The sequence below is a fragment of the Lissotriton helveticus genome, chromosome 6, assembly GCF_964261635.1.
Source record: "Lissotriton helveticus chromosome 6, aLisHel1.1, whole genome shotgun sequence".
Classification (NCBI taxonomy): Eukaryota; Metazoa; Chordata; class Amphibia; order Caudata; family Salamandridae; genus Lissotriton; species Lissotriton helveticus.
In genome coordinates, this window is record NC_136067.1 from 712,085,527 (window position 1) to 712,104,714 (window position 19,188).

A 19,188-nucleotide genomic window follows, 5' to 3' on the forward strand; every position below is an offset into this window, starting at 1 on the left:
GCGGCCGTGATTAATGTCTCCAGCATAATTGGGAACTCGTCCTTAGAATAGCAGGCGGCTGCAGAGTTGATGCATCAGTATGCTGATTGATTTCTTCCCAGGTTCCCTTCACTTTGCCGCTCTTTAGAGGCCATGCATTGTTAATATTCCTGTTCGCTCTAAGTGCTTGCATTATGCTTGTAATATGCAGTTTGCCTTCTGCTTGAACTCCAAAGTAATTTGAACACATTGAATGAATGGCCAGGGTCAAATCATCTAAATTACTCCGAATTTGGAAGGATGCCTGGCGATACTCTGCTTTACCTAAATATTTATTTTGATCTGCAGTTGCAGTTTAAATTATTTTCGTCTGTTGGTGGTATAACATTTTTATTAACAACATTACAAAACGCGGCGGCCACACATCTATTTGTAGTAGTAACTCTAAAATGTAAGGTTTAAGGTAAAAAAAGGTGTTCTAGTCTTGGTCATTGATATAGAAATGCTGATATTTTGCTTGGAACCGTGCTTTTTTAGTAATGCTTGATTATAAAATAGACTTATTTGGAGTTTTGCGGAAGGGTAGTCTGAAAAATTGGTGGATTGCTACCCACCATACTTGAGGTTCTGCTGTCTTTGACTGTGATGCACTTGTAATATGGCGGACTATAATTTCGACATGTGTTTGATGGCATACCCTGTCCATCAAACCCAAAGAAGGCCTTGAGTTGTTTTTGGGGTCTGTAAAACTACGTGAGAACTGCAGTAGGCAAATTCTGCCCTGCTAGCATTTGAAGCTGCGACATGCCGATCACGCACAGATTTCAGCAGGCTGTGGATGAAAACACTGAGCTGTGTAACAGGCCACATCATGTGATTTATTGAATCTGCCAGTCCCCTGGAAATATCTCTTAAGATGTTGGCACATTTTCCTTTCTCTGCTCTGGGTCATTCATTATATGCATCGGGCCAAATTGGTACCTTTCTTTGCCTGGTGCTTTTAAATTGGCAGGCAGTTTCAGGAAGCTTCGTTTTAACTTCCCAACAGATGGTTGTAAGTTGCTGCTGTATCAAATAAATATTAGATTCTATTGCCATTTTTAAAACAAATCCAAAACCGTGCTTTTCACCTTCTGAGAGTAGACCTTGACTAGCATATTTGGTGTTTCTGGTCGTCCAGTTTGTAAGGGTATGTATGGCCTTTTAAGTCCACTTAACGTTCCAACCAATACTAGTCTAATGGACCATTGGTAGGGGTTGTTGGTTCTAATAAAGAAACAGTCTAGTGGCTAAGTTCTGGACAGTGGAAGCAAGAGAACAGGGTTTGAATATGTACTTCTCAATCTTGACCACACTGAGTAGTGTTGTTAAATTAATGCACCTTTCTGTGCTTCACATTCATTCTTTGCTAACATTGGTGGCACCGACAAACTGGTTAAATGATAGCTAATTAAAAACTTGATAACAAAATACAATTGTCCCTAAAGGAATTAATTCTACCGCCTTGTTATTCTAGAATTACGTCACAAACGTGATCATTAATGAAACAAGCAGGAAAGGAATATATGAACTTAAGCAAAATACTCCAGTGTATCAAAACATTGTATTTATTTTTGTTTATATCAAAGTTTTTTTCTTTCAATTTCTTTTCATGTTTTTTGGCAACTACCACAAAGCTGATAATTTAAATTCTTATTAACAGCAGTGCAAAAACACCTTTTGCTCGAATAATGGATAATTGAAACACCATTACAGATGAAAATCAACCATATTATTCCATCTACTACATCATCTCACAAATGAAAAATTACGCAAAACGGTGCTAGATGTCGACGTTTCGGTCCCTCGTTGGTCTTGTCGATCCGTAGGACCATCATCAGGACGATGAAGTTACACAAATATACATTTATTCTAAAAAACATACAATTCTACTTTATTCCTGCACAGGAAGGTATCGTTTGTTCACGCATAAAGAAAACAAATAAAACAAATCCTCAGTGAATCAAAGTGCTACCAAAACCGCAAATAGTGCCATATCAAAGGCATGCCACCATCCGTCATTGTACTCAAGACCACACTCTGACAAAACTACACTAACAACGACTCTTAAAAACAGCTTGACACTTACATGTAAGTGTGAGAATTACTAGAGGGGTGTCCTTCTTATCGAGCAATATCAATCTGCCCAAGTTCTGGAAAGAGCATATTTAAAAGTTAAGTTAATAGTCTTATGTCCTCTGTATGCTGTTAACAGAGGTCCTATATAGGACAAGAAAATACTCACATAGTCTTAATCTATTGTCACTTCCCATCTGAAAAAATAAGGTGAAAAAACTCCTTAGTCTAACTGCTTATCTACATACAAACCATTAACAAAGTTAGAGCCCATGCAACACCACCACACGTGTCTAATTACTTACTTCGCAGTTCAAAACCGCCTCTCAACACCTGCAATATAAGCAGAGTCTTAGTCTAAAAGCAGTAATTATTAGACTCACAGAGTCCAACAGCGATTCTAAAGCTACCACACATAGCGTAACTAACTTACTTATTTGGAAACTGCCAGATCCGTGCCACTGAATCCGTGATCCTCAACTCCCCGAGTTCGAGTGCAGAACCATTCGTCTCGTTTAGATTAAAGAGTGGGACCTCCTTGTAGAAGATGACGTAAAAAGGCTGCAAATAGTCGCGGCCATCTTGTAGTGGACTAGATATTTGAAATGAGAGTAGCGCTCCTTATATAGTTACTTGCTATGTCTCACTATGATCAACTAGATAGCTTTAGAATAAATTCTGGTATCCATGATCTATTTTACACAGCGGATAGACGCATGCGAAAAAGTTACGAGTTAATGGAACGATTAATAAAAAACGGATCAAAAACAATAGTGAAATTGAACTCAATTGTCCATCGCGACCAAGATTCTTGATAACACTACTTACTACAAAAGACTCCAACCGTAGACACAACAGTCAATGGAAAGTCGGATTCGGTGGCCATGTTGAAGTATCATAATGTAGTCATATGCTCACCGTCTAGATTGATCCTATTGTTATGAAGGTAAAAACTAAACCAGAATCACAAAGGTCAAGCAGATCGCCAGGTTAAAGTTGAATATCAGTACACCTGTTAGATTGATTCAATGGTACCTGCTTTACAAAGTCGCTAAAGTATGCCATTCAACGAATGAGTTTAAACCATTTTCAACTGTATTGCAGGTCCATATTAATTTGTTTTCTTTTTGAGTCAACAAACGATCCACATTAGTGTTCCTCCTATTGTTTTTCACAACATCCAAAACAAACCATTGCATTTGTGTAGGCATATGAGACATCTGTTGGTAATGTTCTACCAGAGGCGCATTCAACACATTACAACGAATACGCGACTGGTCCTGTACAATACGTTTTTTCACTTCCTGGGTTGTTTTTCCAATGTATGATAAGGAACATGGACATTGTATGCAATATATTACGTTTTTGTTAGGCAATTGGAATGATGGCGAAACACAAATTCTGTTCCATTGAGATTACAACCCTTAATAGTGACAGTGGTGGCGCAAGCAGTACAATTGCCACAAGGGAAATGTCCTACCACTGGGGGAAGACCCCAGATATTTTGTATTGTCATGGGTACTGGTTCATTGTAAGCCCTTACCAGGTAGTCACAAAGGTTTCTTGCCCTTTTGAAGGCGAACCGGGGTAGACTTAAATGTGGTTCGACCTTTTTAATAAGGTACCAGTTGTTTCTTATTATCTTGGTGATAGCGTTGGACTCTGTACCAAAGGTAGTTAAACATGTTATGGGTTGTGTAACCTCAATCACATCATGTATGTTCTCCTCTTTGTGCACCAATGCCTGCCTGTCATAGTACCATGCCCTTTTCATAGCTTTCTTTACCAGCCGATATGGATACGACCTCATAACCAATTTTGTAGACAACAGCTTAGGCACCCTGAAATAGTCTTCCCTTTTGGTGCTATTGCGTCTTATCCTTAAAAATTGACCGAAAGGGAGATTATCCCGTAAATTCCGCGGATGATGGCTATTATACTTTAGCAGAGTATTTCTGGCCATTGGTTTTGTGTATAGACTCATGGACAGATGCCCCTCATCATTTTTTATTGTTAGATCTAAAAAACTGGTGTAATCTGTGTTGCTTTCTAGTGTGAATTGTAGATGTTGGTTCTGCGCATTAAGCCAAAGATGGAAATTGTTAAGTTCAACTTGTGAGCCCTTCCATACAATACACACGTCATCTATGTATCTTAAATATTGGTTAAGGTTGGAGATATAAGGGCTGTTGTTATAGATCACCTTTTCTTCGAATGCAGCCACAAAAAGATTGGCTATGTCGGGTGCAAAATTTGCGCCCATTGCCACCACCTTCACTTGACCATAGAAGTCGGTGGTAAACAAAAAATAGTTTTCTTCAAGGGCTATACGTGCACAATCTAAAATTAAATTGGTTGGGACTTGGTGTTGACGAATCCGATGGTCCAGGACCTCTTCTATAACCATTAAAGCTTGATCTTGTGGAATATTTGAATACAGGCTTTCAATGTCCATTGTTGCCAAAATATTCACATTCGGATTATATTCCTTCCCTTCCAATTTACAGATAACATCTCTGCTGTCTTGTGTATACGATCTAGTCTTAGGGACAAACGGTTTAAAAAAGTAATCCACATATTCAGCTAGTGGTTGTAACACTGACTGACATCCTGCCACTATGGGCCTTCCTGGGGGTTTTTGGCTGCACTTATGAATTTTCGGCAGTGTGTAAAAAGCCGGTATACTGTAGTCCTTTTTATTCATATAATCAAATTCTTTTTTGCTTAGGCATAACCCTTCCAAGCCTATTGTTGTTAGTCTTAAAATTGACTTTTGAATTCTGGCGGTGGGATCAGCCAAAAGTTTTTTGTAGTGTGTAGGATTACCTAGTGTCTCAGTGCTTCTTGGTCATAGTCAGTCTTATTTTGTACAATTATCCCCTCCCCCTTTATCCGCGGGTTTGATGATTAAGTCATTGCGGTTGGAAAGGGATTTCAATGTGCTTTGCTCTTCTTTCGAGAAATTGAACTTTATGTATTTTCTCTCTTGAAACATTTGTTCTATTTCCGTGAGGACCACATTTTCAAACGTAATGATTTCTTTGGGCATTAAACTGGTAGCTGGAAAAAAGGTTGATGGACATCTAAGCCCAGTAATGTTAGTATTCAGGATATTCAATGGTGCCTTAGAAAAGAAATGTTTTAAACGTACAGTTCTGAAGAATTTATACATTTCCACCATTGTGGTGAAAGCATAATTTCGATTGGTGGGGACAAAAGATAGCCCATGACTAAGTACCTCAATTTCTTTTCTGCTCAATTCATATGCAGATAAATTGAAGATTGGAACCACCTCCATATTCAAATTACCAGTATTAGTCAAAATGATCTCAGGCAAGGTGTCTACCACTCGTAATAATTGTTGCGAGTCTGTCGGAATCCCGGGGTATACTGGTTGCGATACCAGCCTCTCCTGGGGTTCCGAGCCCACCCTCTCGGAGGTTGTTGGCCCCTTGATAAAAAAGGGGAAGAAGAAGATGAGGCACTAGAAGGGTTGTGTCCTCGTATTGGTCTATAATTTGGATTTCCACCTCAGTGACGTAATTCTAGAATAACAAGGCGGTAGAAATAATTCCTTTAGGGACAATTGTATTTTGTTATTGATCATACCCAGTCCCTGGGGGATAATTGGGTGGCTCTATGGTATTTAGATAATTAAAAACTTGGGCATTAATATTCCAGATGTTTGGATGATTTTAGATTACGTGATAATTAGACTCGTTCATATATTAAACATTTCCAGCAAGGCTGGAGGCTTAAACGGACAGAAGGTTTAGGACTGCGCCTCTTATGACACTCTGCATGTGGTATAAGTGATTCTATCCCAGCCCTAGCAGACCTTAAAGACACTAAGTGACCTATCTGGAAATTACCAAATGCTCTGGCGCACTGCTGGTCTCTGACCTTACATCTGTGGTGTTGATTGTTGTGTGTTCTGACAGCTATGCTGATTTCTGTTGCCTCCCTGATGGACTGTCCTTCATTTATGTTAGCGGCGAGGTCTGCTGTCTGTGTTTTCAGTGATTGGATGATGCAAGGAAGCAGGATGCAGCAGGCGTGTAGGCGACTGCAGCTCCTACATAGCAAGACTCCTGGAACTATAAATCTGCTTTATTGGTGAAGGTCAGAACAGCATCTGTTGTTGTAAAATGGGGACCAACGGGTGTGGAAAGATGAGTTGAAGTGCAGAGTAACATGTTTGGGGAACTGTAAAGAACCACTTAAGATCACCTCTCCCCGTCCATCGTGTTGTGTGTCATTTTACTTACTTGTTAAACAAGCATTGACATAGCCAATAGGTCTCGCTTTTGGGACCTTATAAGTATTTAGTTATGGAGCACAATATCCTTGGTACAACAACATCAACTGTTGCATGACTAAACACTTATAAGGTACAAGGTTTAGCCATGCAACAGCTGATGTTGTTGCACCAAGGATATTGTGCTGCATAACTAAATACTAAGAAGGTCCCAAAAGCGAGACCTATTGGATATGCCAATGCTTGTTGAATGTTTTAGTTAGGCTCCAAAATTCAAGCTATTTCTTCTAGGTTATTAGGTATGTCCCTCTTCTGGGCACGTGGCTAATAGTCTGGATGAAATCCGACCTAGCCATTAAAACATAGGTCAATAAAGTAAGTGTTGGCATTTACCACCTAAAACAAAAAGAAAAATGTGGTAATAGGTTTCACCCTCAAAGTAAACATGATGTTGGCAAACATTCTGCCTGAATTGATTTTAATAAGAGCCTTTACATGGGTATTTAAAAAAAATATATATATTTTTTAACAGATCGAGAATAAAGATACATAAATAGCATAGATCATTAAGAATATTGTCATTATAAAAAGATACAGCAACTTAGAGGTACAATAGAGCCCCCAAATGGATTTTTCAGATTCCTAAGCGCTTTACCTGTGCGTTCAGCACCGCTATATCAGTAAGCCTATATACGGCCTTATAAAGTGCAAAGCTTTCTAATCATTCCTACAGTGTGAAGTGGATCCTAGTACTTCAAGTTGTATTCCTAGATTAAGCATACATCTTTATAATGTGCAAAGAACTAGATAAAAAAATACAAAGTGCTCCTGTGCATTACAGGCCAGTGGGCCCAAAAAAATACGTTTACAAACATGTCCTCGGGATTCCTAATGGAACAGCGTCATCTCGATCTGAGGATTATACGACCCATAATGGGGCAAAGCTGCACTGGACCATACTAGACCACAGAGTCTTGATTAAAAATTGAATCCAATTACTGCCAAGAGGCATGGAATCGCTTTAGACCCCCATCCCTTTTGACATATGCTTTCTCGAACTGCTTTGTTCTGATCATTTCGCTAAACCATTCATGATAACTTGGAACCCTAGAAGTTCGCCACCTTTGCAACATCAGAGAGAGAGCGACAGGGAAAACGGTTGCCAGAAACCTCTGCCTTGATTAAGATACATTTCGAGATTTCCTGTTATGTAAAAAAAAGATAAGTACCAAAGCTGGATTGACCTCAATTATTTCCCCGTGAACTAAATTTAACACAGATGCTAGCTTAGACCAGATGGCCCTTAATCCAGAACAAGATATGTAGCCAGCCCTTTTCACCCTGATGCTTACAGCGGAAACAACAATTTTCGAGAGCCGGGTGCATTTTATTTACTGTCTCCAGGGTATAATAGGCCATCAAGCGAGAGATAAAAGACATCCTTTTTAAGTTTGCCGCTCTCAATGATTTATGACCTAGACGCGATATAGTCTCCCAATATCTCACTGAGAAATCACAATGAGGTATTGACCGTATTTTATCCAGCATGTTGTTAATTGATACTGTGTGGATAAACCCTATCCCCTATTCCGGTCAACCTTGACCTGAAAAAGACTTGAAATATAGTATTACTGTTCTGCAATTATCGGAATTATAATCTTTAAGAAACAATAAGATCTAGTGATAACTAAGGAAAAGGTGTGAGACAGATTCACTACACCGGCCTGAGATTTTGAGCCAAGTCATCCATCTACCTTGAAGGAAGAAATGGCCCACCTCTCTGAGCCCGGCTTGTTCCCAAAGAGAGACTATGGCCGATGGTATTTTCAGGCCTATATAGCATAACTCCCTGAGCTTTAGGAACAGACAGCTTGAGGAAATTTTGTAACAATGATATAGACTCATAAGCCTAGCACTGATATCTGCTCGGAACTTATATCTGGTTCCGTCTCCTTCCAAAGCTCTGGCACAAAGATGTAGAAGTGGCGCTTAATAAAAACCTTGAAAATAGGGAACAGCCAACACTCCCTGAAGGATATTCAGCTGGAGGGCAGCATATATAACCCTTATTATTCCAAATAAAACCCCTTAAAAGCACATCTAAATCTGTAAAATAACTATTCTTAACTTTAATGGGAATGTTTGAAAAATGAAATAATAAAAGCGGGAGAACAGACAACTTAATTAGGGCTACTCTACCTATGAGAATCAAGGGGAGGAGAGTAAATTTTTCAAGTAGCCTCTTTGTCTTATAAAACATTGGGAGATACTTACACTGAAATATGTTCGAATAATCCTGAGAGACATATACCCCTAAATACCGAATAGGTGTCTGATGTCTTACTTGAGTGTGCAGAAATGCTGGAAGAACCTCATGAGGAGAGCTAAAAAGCAGGACTTCTGTTTTTGTTGGGTTGATCCTATAGCCCCCAATATTATTAAACTGATCAAATTCATTGAGTGCCTTCTAAATAGTTCCCCTTTCTGGTTTCAAGTACAAGATAATATAATCTGCAAAGAGTTTCACCTTGCCTCTATAGCCTGATAAACTTGAATGCTAACTGGCTAAGGCTCTATAAAATATGAAAATAAAATAGGTGAAAGAATACACCCCTGTCAAGTCCCCCTCTTTATTGCAAACATACCAGCTAGATGAGAATTTACATGACTTTGAGTGTTGGCTCCATGATAGACTTTTGATAACATGCTGACAAAGTTTAAAGGGAACCCAAACCTCTGCAGGCCTAAACGCAACGCCTCCAAGTTAACCAGATTGAATGCCTTCTCTGCGTCAACCATGATAACCACTGTCTTCATCTATTTAAGCGAGAAAAAGCTGATTGCCTGGAGCAACAAACTCGTATTGACAGCCATCAGTCGCCCAATGACAAAGCCTGTTTGGTCCCTATGAATTACACCCTGGGCCAGTGGACTGATACGAATGGCCCAAACCTTCATGAAAAGCTTGTAGTTGGTGTCAAGGAGATTAATTGATCTATAAGAGTTGACATCTGTAGGGTTTTTACCTTCTTTCAAGAAGCTGACTATTGTTAATTCCCTAAACTGAGATGATAATTCGTCCCCATCCTTTATGATATTAAATAGCCTGGACAGAAAGGGGAGTCATTCGCCGGCAAAAGTTTGGTAAAATTTGTCTGGAAAGCCATTGTTGCTCGCAGCTTTGCCGCAGGGCATTAAGGCTAAGACATCATTTAATTCCTTAGCTGTAATAGTTGTTTTCTTTAACAGTTTTTATTTTGCTTTTCAACATCAGCCAAAACATCAGTAGGTAGGCATTGTGCATAATACGTTCAATGCTAATAAAGTCTATAATTACATTCCGTGATACAGTGATTACGCTCGGGAGATCCATCCTCTATTTCCGCCTCCCCTTCCCCCTCCCCAAATTGGCCATGTCCCTCCCCACCAACATATTCCCAATGGGTGTGACAATCTGTCTATTACATGCTAATCTTGACTAGTGCGTTGTGTATTATCCAGCCTGGACCCTTCTGTCTCTAAAATGTAGTATCTCAGCCTTGGTTGCCATATTTTGGTAAACTTTTTGGGAATCCTCTAGCAGCATATGTTGTTCTTTCGGCCCCCATGTACAGATCCATGCTGACGTGCCATTCCGTGAAAGTGGGCAGGCCCTCAACTCCCCAGTGATGAGCAATATCCCTCTTCGGGCCTACCAATCCTAAGTTACTTAGTAGGGGTTTGTATCTAGGGAGGTCGATATCTGTTGAAATGCCCAGTAGTAAAATTTTTGGATCCATTGGAATCTGCACCCCCAGGATATCATTGAGTTCCTTCAATATTTGCGTCCAGTAGCATTGTATCTACTGACACTCCCATAGGGTGTGTATATAAGTGCCTTGGACGGGTTTGCATCGCAGGCAATTAGGTGTTTCTGACCTAACCATAGTGTGCAACCGTGCTCTATCATAAGACACTCTGTGTAGGATTTTAAATTGGACCAACCTTAGTCAGAGCTTAATCGCCACCACTCTGAGATGCATCAATGCTCCTACCCAGTCAATGTCTTCTAACTCACTTGTGGTTTCCTTCCATTAGACCTTCTTAGCTGTAATAGTTGGCATGAGTTGACGAGCCTGGGTGTCTTCTATAGTCACGTCTATAACTGGGTATTATAGAAAACGGCTACAAAAACTTCAGAGGCTACAAAATACAGCTGTGAGACTGCTTAGTGGTTCAAGAACAAGAAAGCACATGGCACCAGAAAGAAGAGCCAAACATTGGCTATCATTTAAAAGACAGTCCAATTTAAGACCCTATGAATGACTGACTACTCATCATATGGGGCCTGACGTTTTTATTTCCCACTTTGTATGAAATAAACCTCAAAAGAGTGTACAATCTGCCAAATATTTACTTCTTGGGGTGCCAAAAGTTAGGAAATCAAAATGGGAGGTCTGTTCATTCTCGGCCCTTTCTTATTAGCATGGGAACTGGCTCTGCCCTCAGAGATCTCAAAAAAGAACTTCCCTTTATCCAAGCTCTGAAGGCACATCTGAATTGACATCAAACTGCAGCAGAACTTTCTGGTTAAAAAAAATCTGATTTAACCTTTTCTTCAATATTAAAGCCCCGTTAACAGACATATTTCAAAATGTGTGCTTGTTTGTTAGGATAGTGAATTTATTCTTGTGAAATGGTTAATGCTTGTCGAAGGATTGAGGGTAACTGTCAAGATGATTCAGTAAATTTTTCTATCTGCACAAAAATGCTCCTAGAGATTGCCCAGCAGTGAAGGGTTTGCCTCTAAGAAATCATAAGTTGCTGCATATTGGAATTTAGATTACAAGAACTCCTGGACCCTCCATGCTGAGTGCAGTGAACAAACACGAAAGAGAAAAACAAACGCTGGTTACTCACAAAGAGCAGTATGAGATGAGAGATAAGGCAAAGGCTAATGAGAGCTGAGACCTCCACCAGTGACTGGCATCTACCTTCACTTTATGACCATTAAAAGAACTAAAATAAAATTACCTGTTAAATAATAGCCAGAATTGTTGTGTTGTTGTATTTATAGTATATGTGAATACTTTATTTTTGGTGTGGTTGCGTATGTTTGTGACGTGTGTGCACGTATGTATGTATGACTGTGGCGTATGTATTATATGTGTGTGATAAAGATGCTTCACAACGTGTAGTGTGCTTGTAGAGTATGTGTGTAGATTTATGTGTCTGTGGCATGCATTATGGGCGTGCCTATTGTTTCTATGTATGCGGGCGGTTGAACGCTTGCATTGCCTTTGCTTCCACGGAAGCTCTTTTTTCGTGGACCTCGCGCCGGGTTCGCTATGCTCTTTTCAGCGCTGTCTCTGAATTCTGAAGCTAAGCTTTCTTTTAGTGCATAGAACAACTAGGTGCACTAAATGGACAAACCTGACACAAACAGCAGATGTAGTAAATCTTGGGAGGTGGACAGTGACATGACAAGGGGAGTATTTTAGGGTAATACAAATTTGGGCCTGTAAAGAAACAGAAGTTTGGGTAAAATCAAACATATTGCAAAAAGAGTAATTTAACATGCTGTAGCAGCACGATCAATACTGATTGGTTGTTGTTTTCATTGTTGTTCACAGTGACCCCTGATGAAGGGCATTTTTTAGCCCGAAATACATTGGGTTTTATTTAATAAACACTGCCTTTTGATGAACTTCGCATCAGTCATGTTCTTATAAGAGGTCCAGATGGGCACAGTCAGAACAGTAGAAACTTGGAAATAAGGCGCATGATGTCGAGTGGGGACACTTACCTAAGAGTAAACCAAAGAAGAGGAGTACAAGAATGAAGGAAATTAGTCTAAAGCAGTTTAAATGGAACAATTTCTTTAGCCAATGTGGCACACTTCGCAGTGCATTTGGTTTAGGGTGCAGACACGCCCCATTTATCAGTGAAATCAATCTGCCTAGCCATGGTGGCATGTTAAACCAGCTAGCATTTTTCAAAGACAAACCCCCAAAGTTTAGAGTGATTTTTGAAGAATGAAAACTGTCGCTGACAGGCTGCAAGTTAGCGAGTGAAGAGTGGCAGCTTGGTTTTAAAAAATATGTTTTCCTCCCTGCACCTTCTTGCTGTATGAAACACAATATGGACATGCCATCAGACATCCTGACCTAAAAAGAGGCAGGCCTGAAAAACACCCATGTCTGCTTTAGAATGCCAGCAGCTGCCCAGCAAGGAGAGTTTTCTGCTGTCAAATGTGCAGAGGTCCAAATACCTCTATATGAGGTGGTGAACCAGGAGGTTGGTGAAGGGATGTCCACCCACTTTTGTTCAGTGTCCTATTACCACACATCCCTAAAGGATCCCAAGTCCAGATGTAAATGTATGTACATGAGTGCCCATGCCTGGTTAGATTGTGGAGAAGTGTGGCTCAGGGGTTAGAGGCAGCAGACCCGGAAGCTGAGATCGGTCCTGGACCAGGGTTCAATTCCCTGCCTCGGCGGGTCTTGGGCTAAAAATTCCACGGACTCGATAATTCTCGCCCCGGTGCCTCCTCGACTCACGGGTTCACACTCTGCGACTCTGGGCAATAGCTTGCTTAATCTCCACAACGGCCCCTCGCGGCGGGATGCCTGACTTTCACCTTGTGGATACCCTGCTATCTCACAGGGGAATACCAGGAAGGGTTCCCTAAGCAAGCGCCGGGAAACCCACTGCGGGTAGCTGTGCGCTATATAAGCTCAATTACATTACATTACATTAGATTGACCATCAGAATGAGACTGATAAGATGAAAGAAAGCATTTATTATGATGTTTTGTATGGGACAAGTGGCACCATGTCCACCTTGATGGTTAAAGCAGTAAATGGCATAAATGAGAAGCAAGCTTGATTCTTGCAGACATCTGCAACATAAAGAGCTCTGCTGCACAAGCCAGAACCGTGTTGTGTTTTTTTCATTTCTAGTCATAGGATACAGTATCTTGTAATACCAATGCCATTTTTCTCCTATAGATGTTCACACATATGCACCAAAACTGACAAATATATGATGGGCACCAACCATTTATATTGTAGTAGGGTGAACTTGTAGGGCTACAAACTAACTGAATTAACCTAAAGAAGTTTACTGTGTGATCTGGGTTACTAGGTGTGTGTGCAACAGCTGCTAAGTATGAACATTTCAGAAATAATAATACAAATATTATATCTAACTGTTGGCCCACACTGCCTTCAAAACCAGCTGCAGCATTTTCAGAGTTTCCACCCCCCACTGCTGACTTACAATTTCACCACACTGGGTCGCTTGAGACACATCAAAGAGTGCATCAGTCTGTGAAGAAAGAAGTGCAAGATAGATAATAAAAACCCAGTGCAACAGGCCTTCTCCAATTATTCACCCAGACTCCAGAATGACATCCCTGCTGCAATTGAGGAAAGAGGTGAAGACACATCTCTTTAATGAACTCTATATTATAATGAAATAACTCCGCTTTTACTCTCAGAATATGTGTTCTCCTTCAACTATTCATTGACTATCTTTGCCTTTGGTCTTGTACAAAACTTCGCTCCATTTTAGCTAGGTTTCTGCTAATAAAACACCACATACATGAATACTTACATACTTACATACATATAAGACAGAATGTTGTGTTTGTGCTGTAGGTGTAAACTTGAGGGAATTTGAGATTATCAATCCAGAATTTCTGGGCAACCTCAAAAATGTGATTTATGATGGATAGATAGTCACTGACTCAGCTCCTTGCTGCTGTTGCGCATACATGCTTCTTGTGCCTAACCTGGAAAACTAATGGATCACACTTTGTCTGGTCTACCATTTGATCTGTCCTGTTTGGGTGAGCCTGCCAGAAGACTAAGCTCCCACCAGCTTTGCTCTACAGGCTACTGAAACAGAGAGGCCTTATGACCACTTCAATGTGGCGATCCTCGAAGGACTCCTGACCAAGGACAAAATACATAGTTGTGCAGAATACATGATATGTAGATATTGCTTATGTCTAGTATGAACCAATGGTAATGAGCTCTATGTGGCCTGATTGGTGTTTATGTCTAATAGCTAACAAATTACCTGAGAAGATGTTCTGCATAAAGCACTTTTTCTGCGAAAAGCATTCCATTTGTCCAATATTTAAATTGTTTTACAAATCTAACAGTCTACCAATCAGCTGTGTTTATGTGCTTAAAACATTTTTATAACAAATGATATCTGTCTATAGATACTTGAATCATGTGTGTTAGACCCAGCGAATTTGAGCTGGCTAAGATACATCGAAGCCAGTCAGAACCCACCATTCCAAATAGGATGAGTATGATACATTTCTCCGATAACTTATGCTCACCCTCTGGTAGCTTGGCACTGAGCTGTCAGGATTATCCTTCAGGCTCCAGCATGAAAAGTTGGCACAACACCGCCCTCACAACACACTGACTTTGTCACAAAAAGACTCAATACCGTATGCATAAAAATACTTGTCTTTATATTACACACACGCACTGAAATCAAAACGAGATACACATTGTATATATACTTTACAGTTATACACAATTGTCAAACATCTCTATTGAAATCACAATGACACACACATTGTATATACACTTTACAGTTTTATGCAATGGTCAGTCTTTCCGATTGCAATGATACACGTTGCCCCTCCTAGTGCCCTGTTGACTAGACAGTCTGAACCATCTAACACAGAAAGAAACTGTAACTTAGTTTCATCCATCCGGATTAAACCTCCAGGCACCCAACAGCACCTGCACGAGGGTGGGATCACTATTCCCCCTGTAGACAAAAGGTTGTGACCCAGGAATCTGGAGCTCTCCCTGTCTGGAGAAATGTTTTCCCCTCCAGCAAAGGTGTGACCTGCCATGGACCCCGGCAGTCAGCTGCAGGTACTCACAAGGCACACAAAGCCCCCTCGAATATCATCATGATGTTTTCAATACAAAGTACCCTGTGGCATGTGTCCAGGAAGAGGGAGCCAATGACCTTGGTCAGAGGCTGCAATGTCAGGCATGGTTGTCCTCCCAATCTAGAGGCCAAAAACAGTCTCAGCTCCTGGCTCAGGTTCCCCCAACACACCTCAGACACCACACGCTCTAGAGCACAAGTGTGCATAGGTCCCCTTGGTTTCAACCATGGATCCCTTGGCCTCGGCAAGCTTCCCCTGCACTCCTCAAACTCCTCATGTCCCGGCACCTCCGATGGCTGCTGATCATTGTGCACACACTCCTCTTGCACAATGAGATGGTGGTGTATGTCAGAATAGTCCTTTGCCCAACCACAATCACTTCCACTTGTCTCCGCCACACCCAGTGGGGTCCTTATGATCTTGCGGAGAGAGTGATATCCTTTGTGTTCCTGGGAACTTGTGGACAGGAGGCCAGCGCACTTGCCTTCTGAGAAGTACTTCGAGACCCAGGCCACAACAGTTACCATTCACTGCAGGTCAGCAACGTCCAGGCAAAATCCACCAAGTAATAGTCCCCGTCATGGAGCACGACAAGCTCCAAGCCACCTCAAGTCTGTAGATAGTCCAGTTGCAGTCCCTCCTGCCTTAATGATTCCTCGTGTCAATGTCCCAGTATCGGACAAGTGTAATATGTTCCAAATCCGAAAGTATCCCTACTTTCGGAAGCCAAAGCACCAGTAGTTATACCCACCATGTCCTTTGAAGATACAATCAGTTCAGAAGGCCACCTTTGAAATGCACAGGCCCTCTCTAAATTATATCCTGTCTGCCATCCTACCCCAAGAGGTTTTATCACAATCTTTAGTGGGGCAAGACCCTTCCCCTGGTCCCCATTCCACCTCCATGTAACCATTCCATAAAGGCCGTCAGGCTCAAAATTCTGCAGTTTTCCATGAACCCCTAGTTTATGGCCCTCTATCAGGAATGCACAGATGTGGCTATCCCCCTAACACCGAGTTGTGATTTAGGACACAGGTTTCCGGCACACAGAGCCACACACATCCGAATGACCACTTTCCCAAAATGACATTTCCATCACCGTAATGTTGAACCCCTTCCCACTCCCGGAGAAAATTTACCATTACGGATTCATCGATACCAAACATCATACTGTTGTTATTCTGCCCATAGGAAATGATGCTAGGCAGCCCTTCCCTAATTCCCCTCATGCTACTCCATTGTGAGAAGCAAGACCCATAATACTGAACACCCCACCCGGTGTCATTCACGGCTCTGCCAAGTAACACATACACACACCTGCCCAACCTCTTCCTAACACCACACCCTGTCACCAGGGAGAACTCTAATATAGCAGGAAACATGCAGAACCTTGGCACGCAGCTTTGTGAGTGCCAAGTTGAGTAACAGTAACCAGTGCACACAGGCCCCACCAAGGCAAACCTGTGGCACAATCGATGAGCTACCTCTGTGGATGGCACAACCAGTACCGGAGGCCCACAGAGACACATTTGAGATACAAGCCCTTGGTACAGGTCTTACCCCACAACAAGGGTTTCACAGCTAACTCGAATCAGCCCATCATATATACACTGTTCCGCACTATGTACATAATGAGCACAACGCTTTGACACTGCAAGGCAGTGTTAAACATGATTCAAAATGAAAGTTATGCTGTTCCTCAGTGATAAAGTATAAGAGTCAGGGAGACTGTGACCAACTCAACCCCAAGGGGGGGTTTTAGAGTTGGGGATCCATGTTTGGATTGTAATGCCTAACACTATAACCCATACTCAATGGATCGTGATAAGCTAGCCTGTCAGAAAGGAAGTAGCAGGTCTTACCAATTGGATGTACCTGTTTGGAAACAGGTACATCCAATTGGTAAAACCTGCTACTTCCTTTCTGACAGGCTAGCTTCTCATGATCCATTTCAGTATGGGTTATGGTGTTATACTTTAGAATCAAGAGGCCAAACCTAACATTAGCCTCTTTCTCCCTCCTTTTTATGATTACTGGGTTGTAATGCCCTCACACATGAGTACGGGTTCAGGTCATTGATTCACCTGAAAAAATTGCAGGTAGAATACACTTAGAGCGGGAAACATGTTGACCTTCACTTACCAATGAGGACGCTCTAACCCAAGACATTAAGCTTTGGAGAGCGCCTTGTTGCTTGTTTTTACTTAGGGTAGGAGACCCCCACAATAAAGTTTGGCTTTCTTGGTACTCCCAACCCTATTTTAAATCACCTCCCTAAAATTCTTCATCTACACAGTTCTGTCCCCTCACCCCCACTTCACCATACGGTTATTGGAAAAAGATCTCCGATAAAGTGCCCCTACTACAGGGAGCCCTTTGGGTATTGCACCGCTGACCCAACAAGGAGCAGCCCAGATGATGAAGCATGACACCTGAAAGAGTGTGTGAGGGTATTACAATCCACTACATAGATACCCAACTCTAAACCCCCCATGGGTTGAGTTGGTCACGGTCTCCCTGGCTCTTATACTTTATCACTGAGGAACAGCATAACTTTCATTTTGAATTTTGAATCTGGGGCATTTATGCTGGACCTCCCACTCTCGTCAGAGAGGAAAAAGCCCCCTTGTCCCTTTATTGTAGATAGTGTTAAACACGCTCAAGTTCTCAGGCTAGCATCCAGAGCAATGGAAAACTGGGAAGGAGAAAAGCAAAAAGTCCCTAGAAAGGGTCATTTCAAACAATCTGCATCAGTAATATAACACCAATAAACAACTAACTTCCCCTAGACCAGTAAATGCTTGCAACTAATCGGTAAATAAACTATAATAATGTTGAATAATATATGACTAATGGACAGTACAACAGAAGAAATGCAAAATATATACTCTAATGCAAAATCTTTCTGTTTCTTTTGCAGGGAGACTCTGGAGGACCCCTTGTGTGTAATGGGCAGCTTCAAGGAATTGTCTCTTGGGCTTATAAGTGCGCCTTGAAGGGCTACCCAACGGTTTACACCAAAGTTTGCAACTATAATGCCTGGATCAATTACATCATGTCCAATAACTAAAGCATTAAAGCCTATAGGTAGTATTGATAAATAGATTCCTGAAACAAAACAAATAATTAGGATGTATACACTTAAATAAGCATACATTATGTCCTCTATGTTATTACACAGGCAGTATGCAAATTAAATCTTGTATGCAAATTAAATGAACATTTTGTACTGTCTCATTAAATATATGTTGGAGGATGCTGGCACTGTGTCAGAGGCTGGAGGACACACAAGCAGATTGTTTTGTACATTGTGCCAATTCTCATTCCACCTTTTCTATTTCCATCATTTGGTACTATCAAACTCTACGATTTCTATTCTGTGCATATTTTCAGACTCTTCTATCTCCCTCATAGAAAGTGTAATATTTTGAAGACCTACATAGAAACATTTGCATTAAGACTGCCTACTGTCGAAGCTGACATGTTTTTGATGTTTATAATACTGGTTACCTATAATCAATATAATAAACACGATTATGCATTTATTGCCATGAATGTTTATTCTTGTTGATGCTTTAGTGTCTGCAAGTTTTACATTTCTTTTTGTAATATAAGATAAACTCAGCAATCAGATACTATAAAAACTCCATAGCCAAAGAGGGACTTCACACTAAGACTATCACCCCAAAAGTCACACCTGTTTGCAGCATCAACCAGCCTCAGTCCGAGGCAACATCAGAGACAGCGAGAAGTGAATTTAGCCTCTTTTATAGCCCTGACCAAGCTGCAATAGAGAATAGCTGACTCACTATTTCATAACGAACACAGGTATACTCTGGCCTTCACCTCAGAAACCCCAGCACAAGCTTACTATTGACTGCTTTAGCTAAAATTTGCTTAGTTCTTATAAATAGCCTGAGAATGTTA

At 41.1% G+C, this 19,188-nt stretch overlaps 1 protein-coding gene across 1 annotated transcript in view; it reads left to right on the top strand.

The window, feature by feature from the left end:
• The window catches only part of LOC144762905 (trypsin I-P38-like), an 87,203-nt gene extending 68,397 nt beyond the window's left edge, over positions 1 to 18,806 (top strand). Inside the window, exon 5 of the mRNA XM_078648202.1 lies at positions 18,182 to 18,806. Coding sequence (XP_078504328.1) covers positions 18,182 to 18,331 — 150 coding nt within the window. The 3' untranslated portion in view covers positions 18,332 to 18,806. The remainder of the gene's footprint in view (positions 1 to 18,181) is intronic.
• Positions 18,807 to 19,188: the final 382 nt, after the last annotated feature.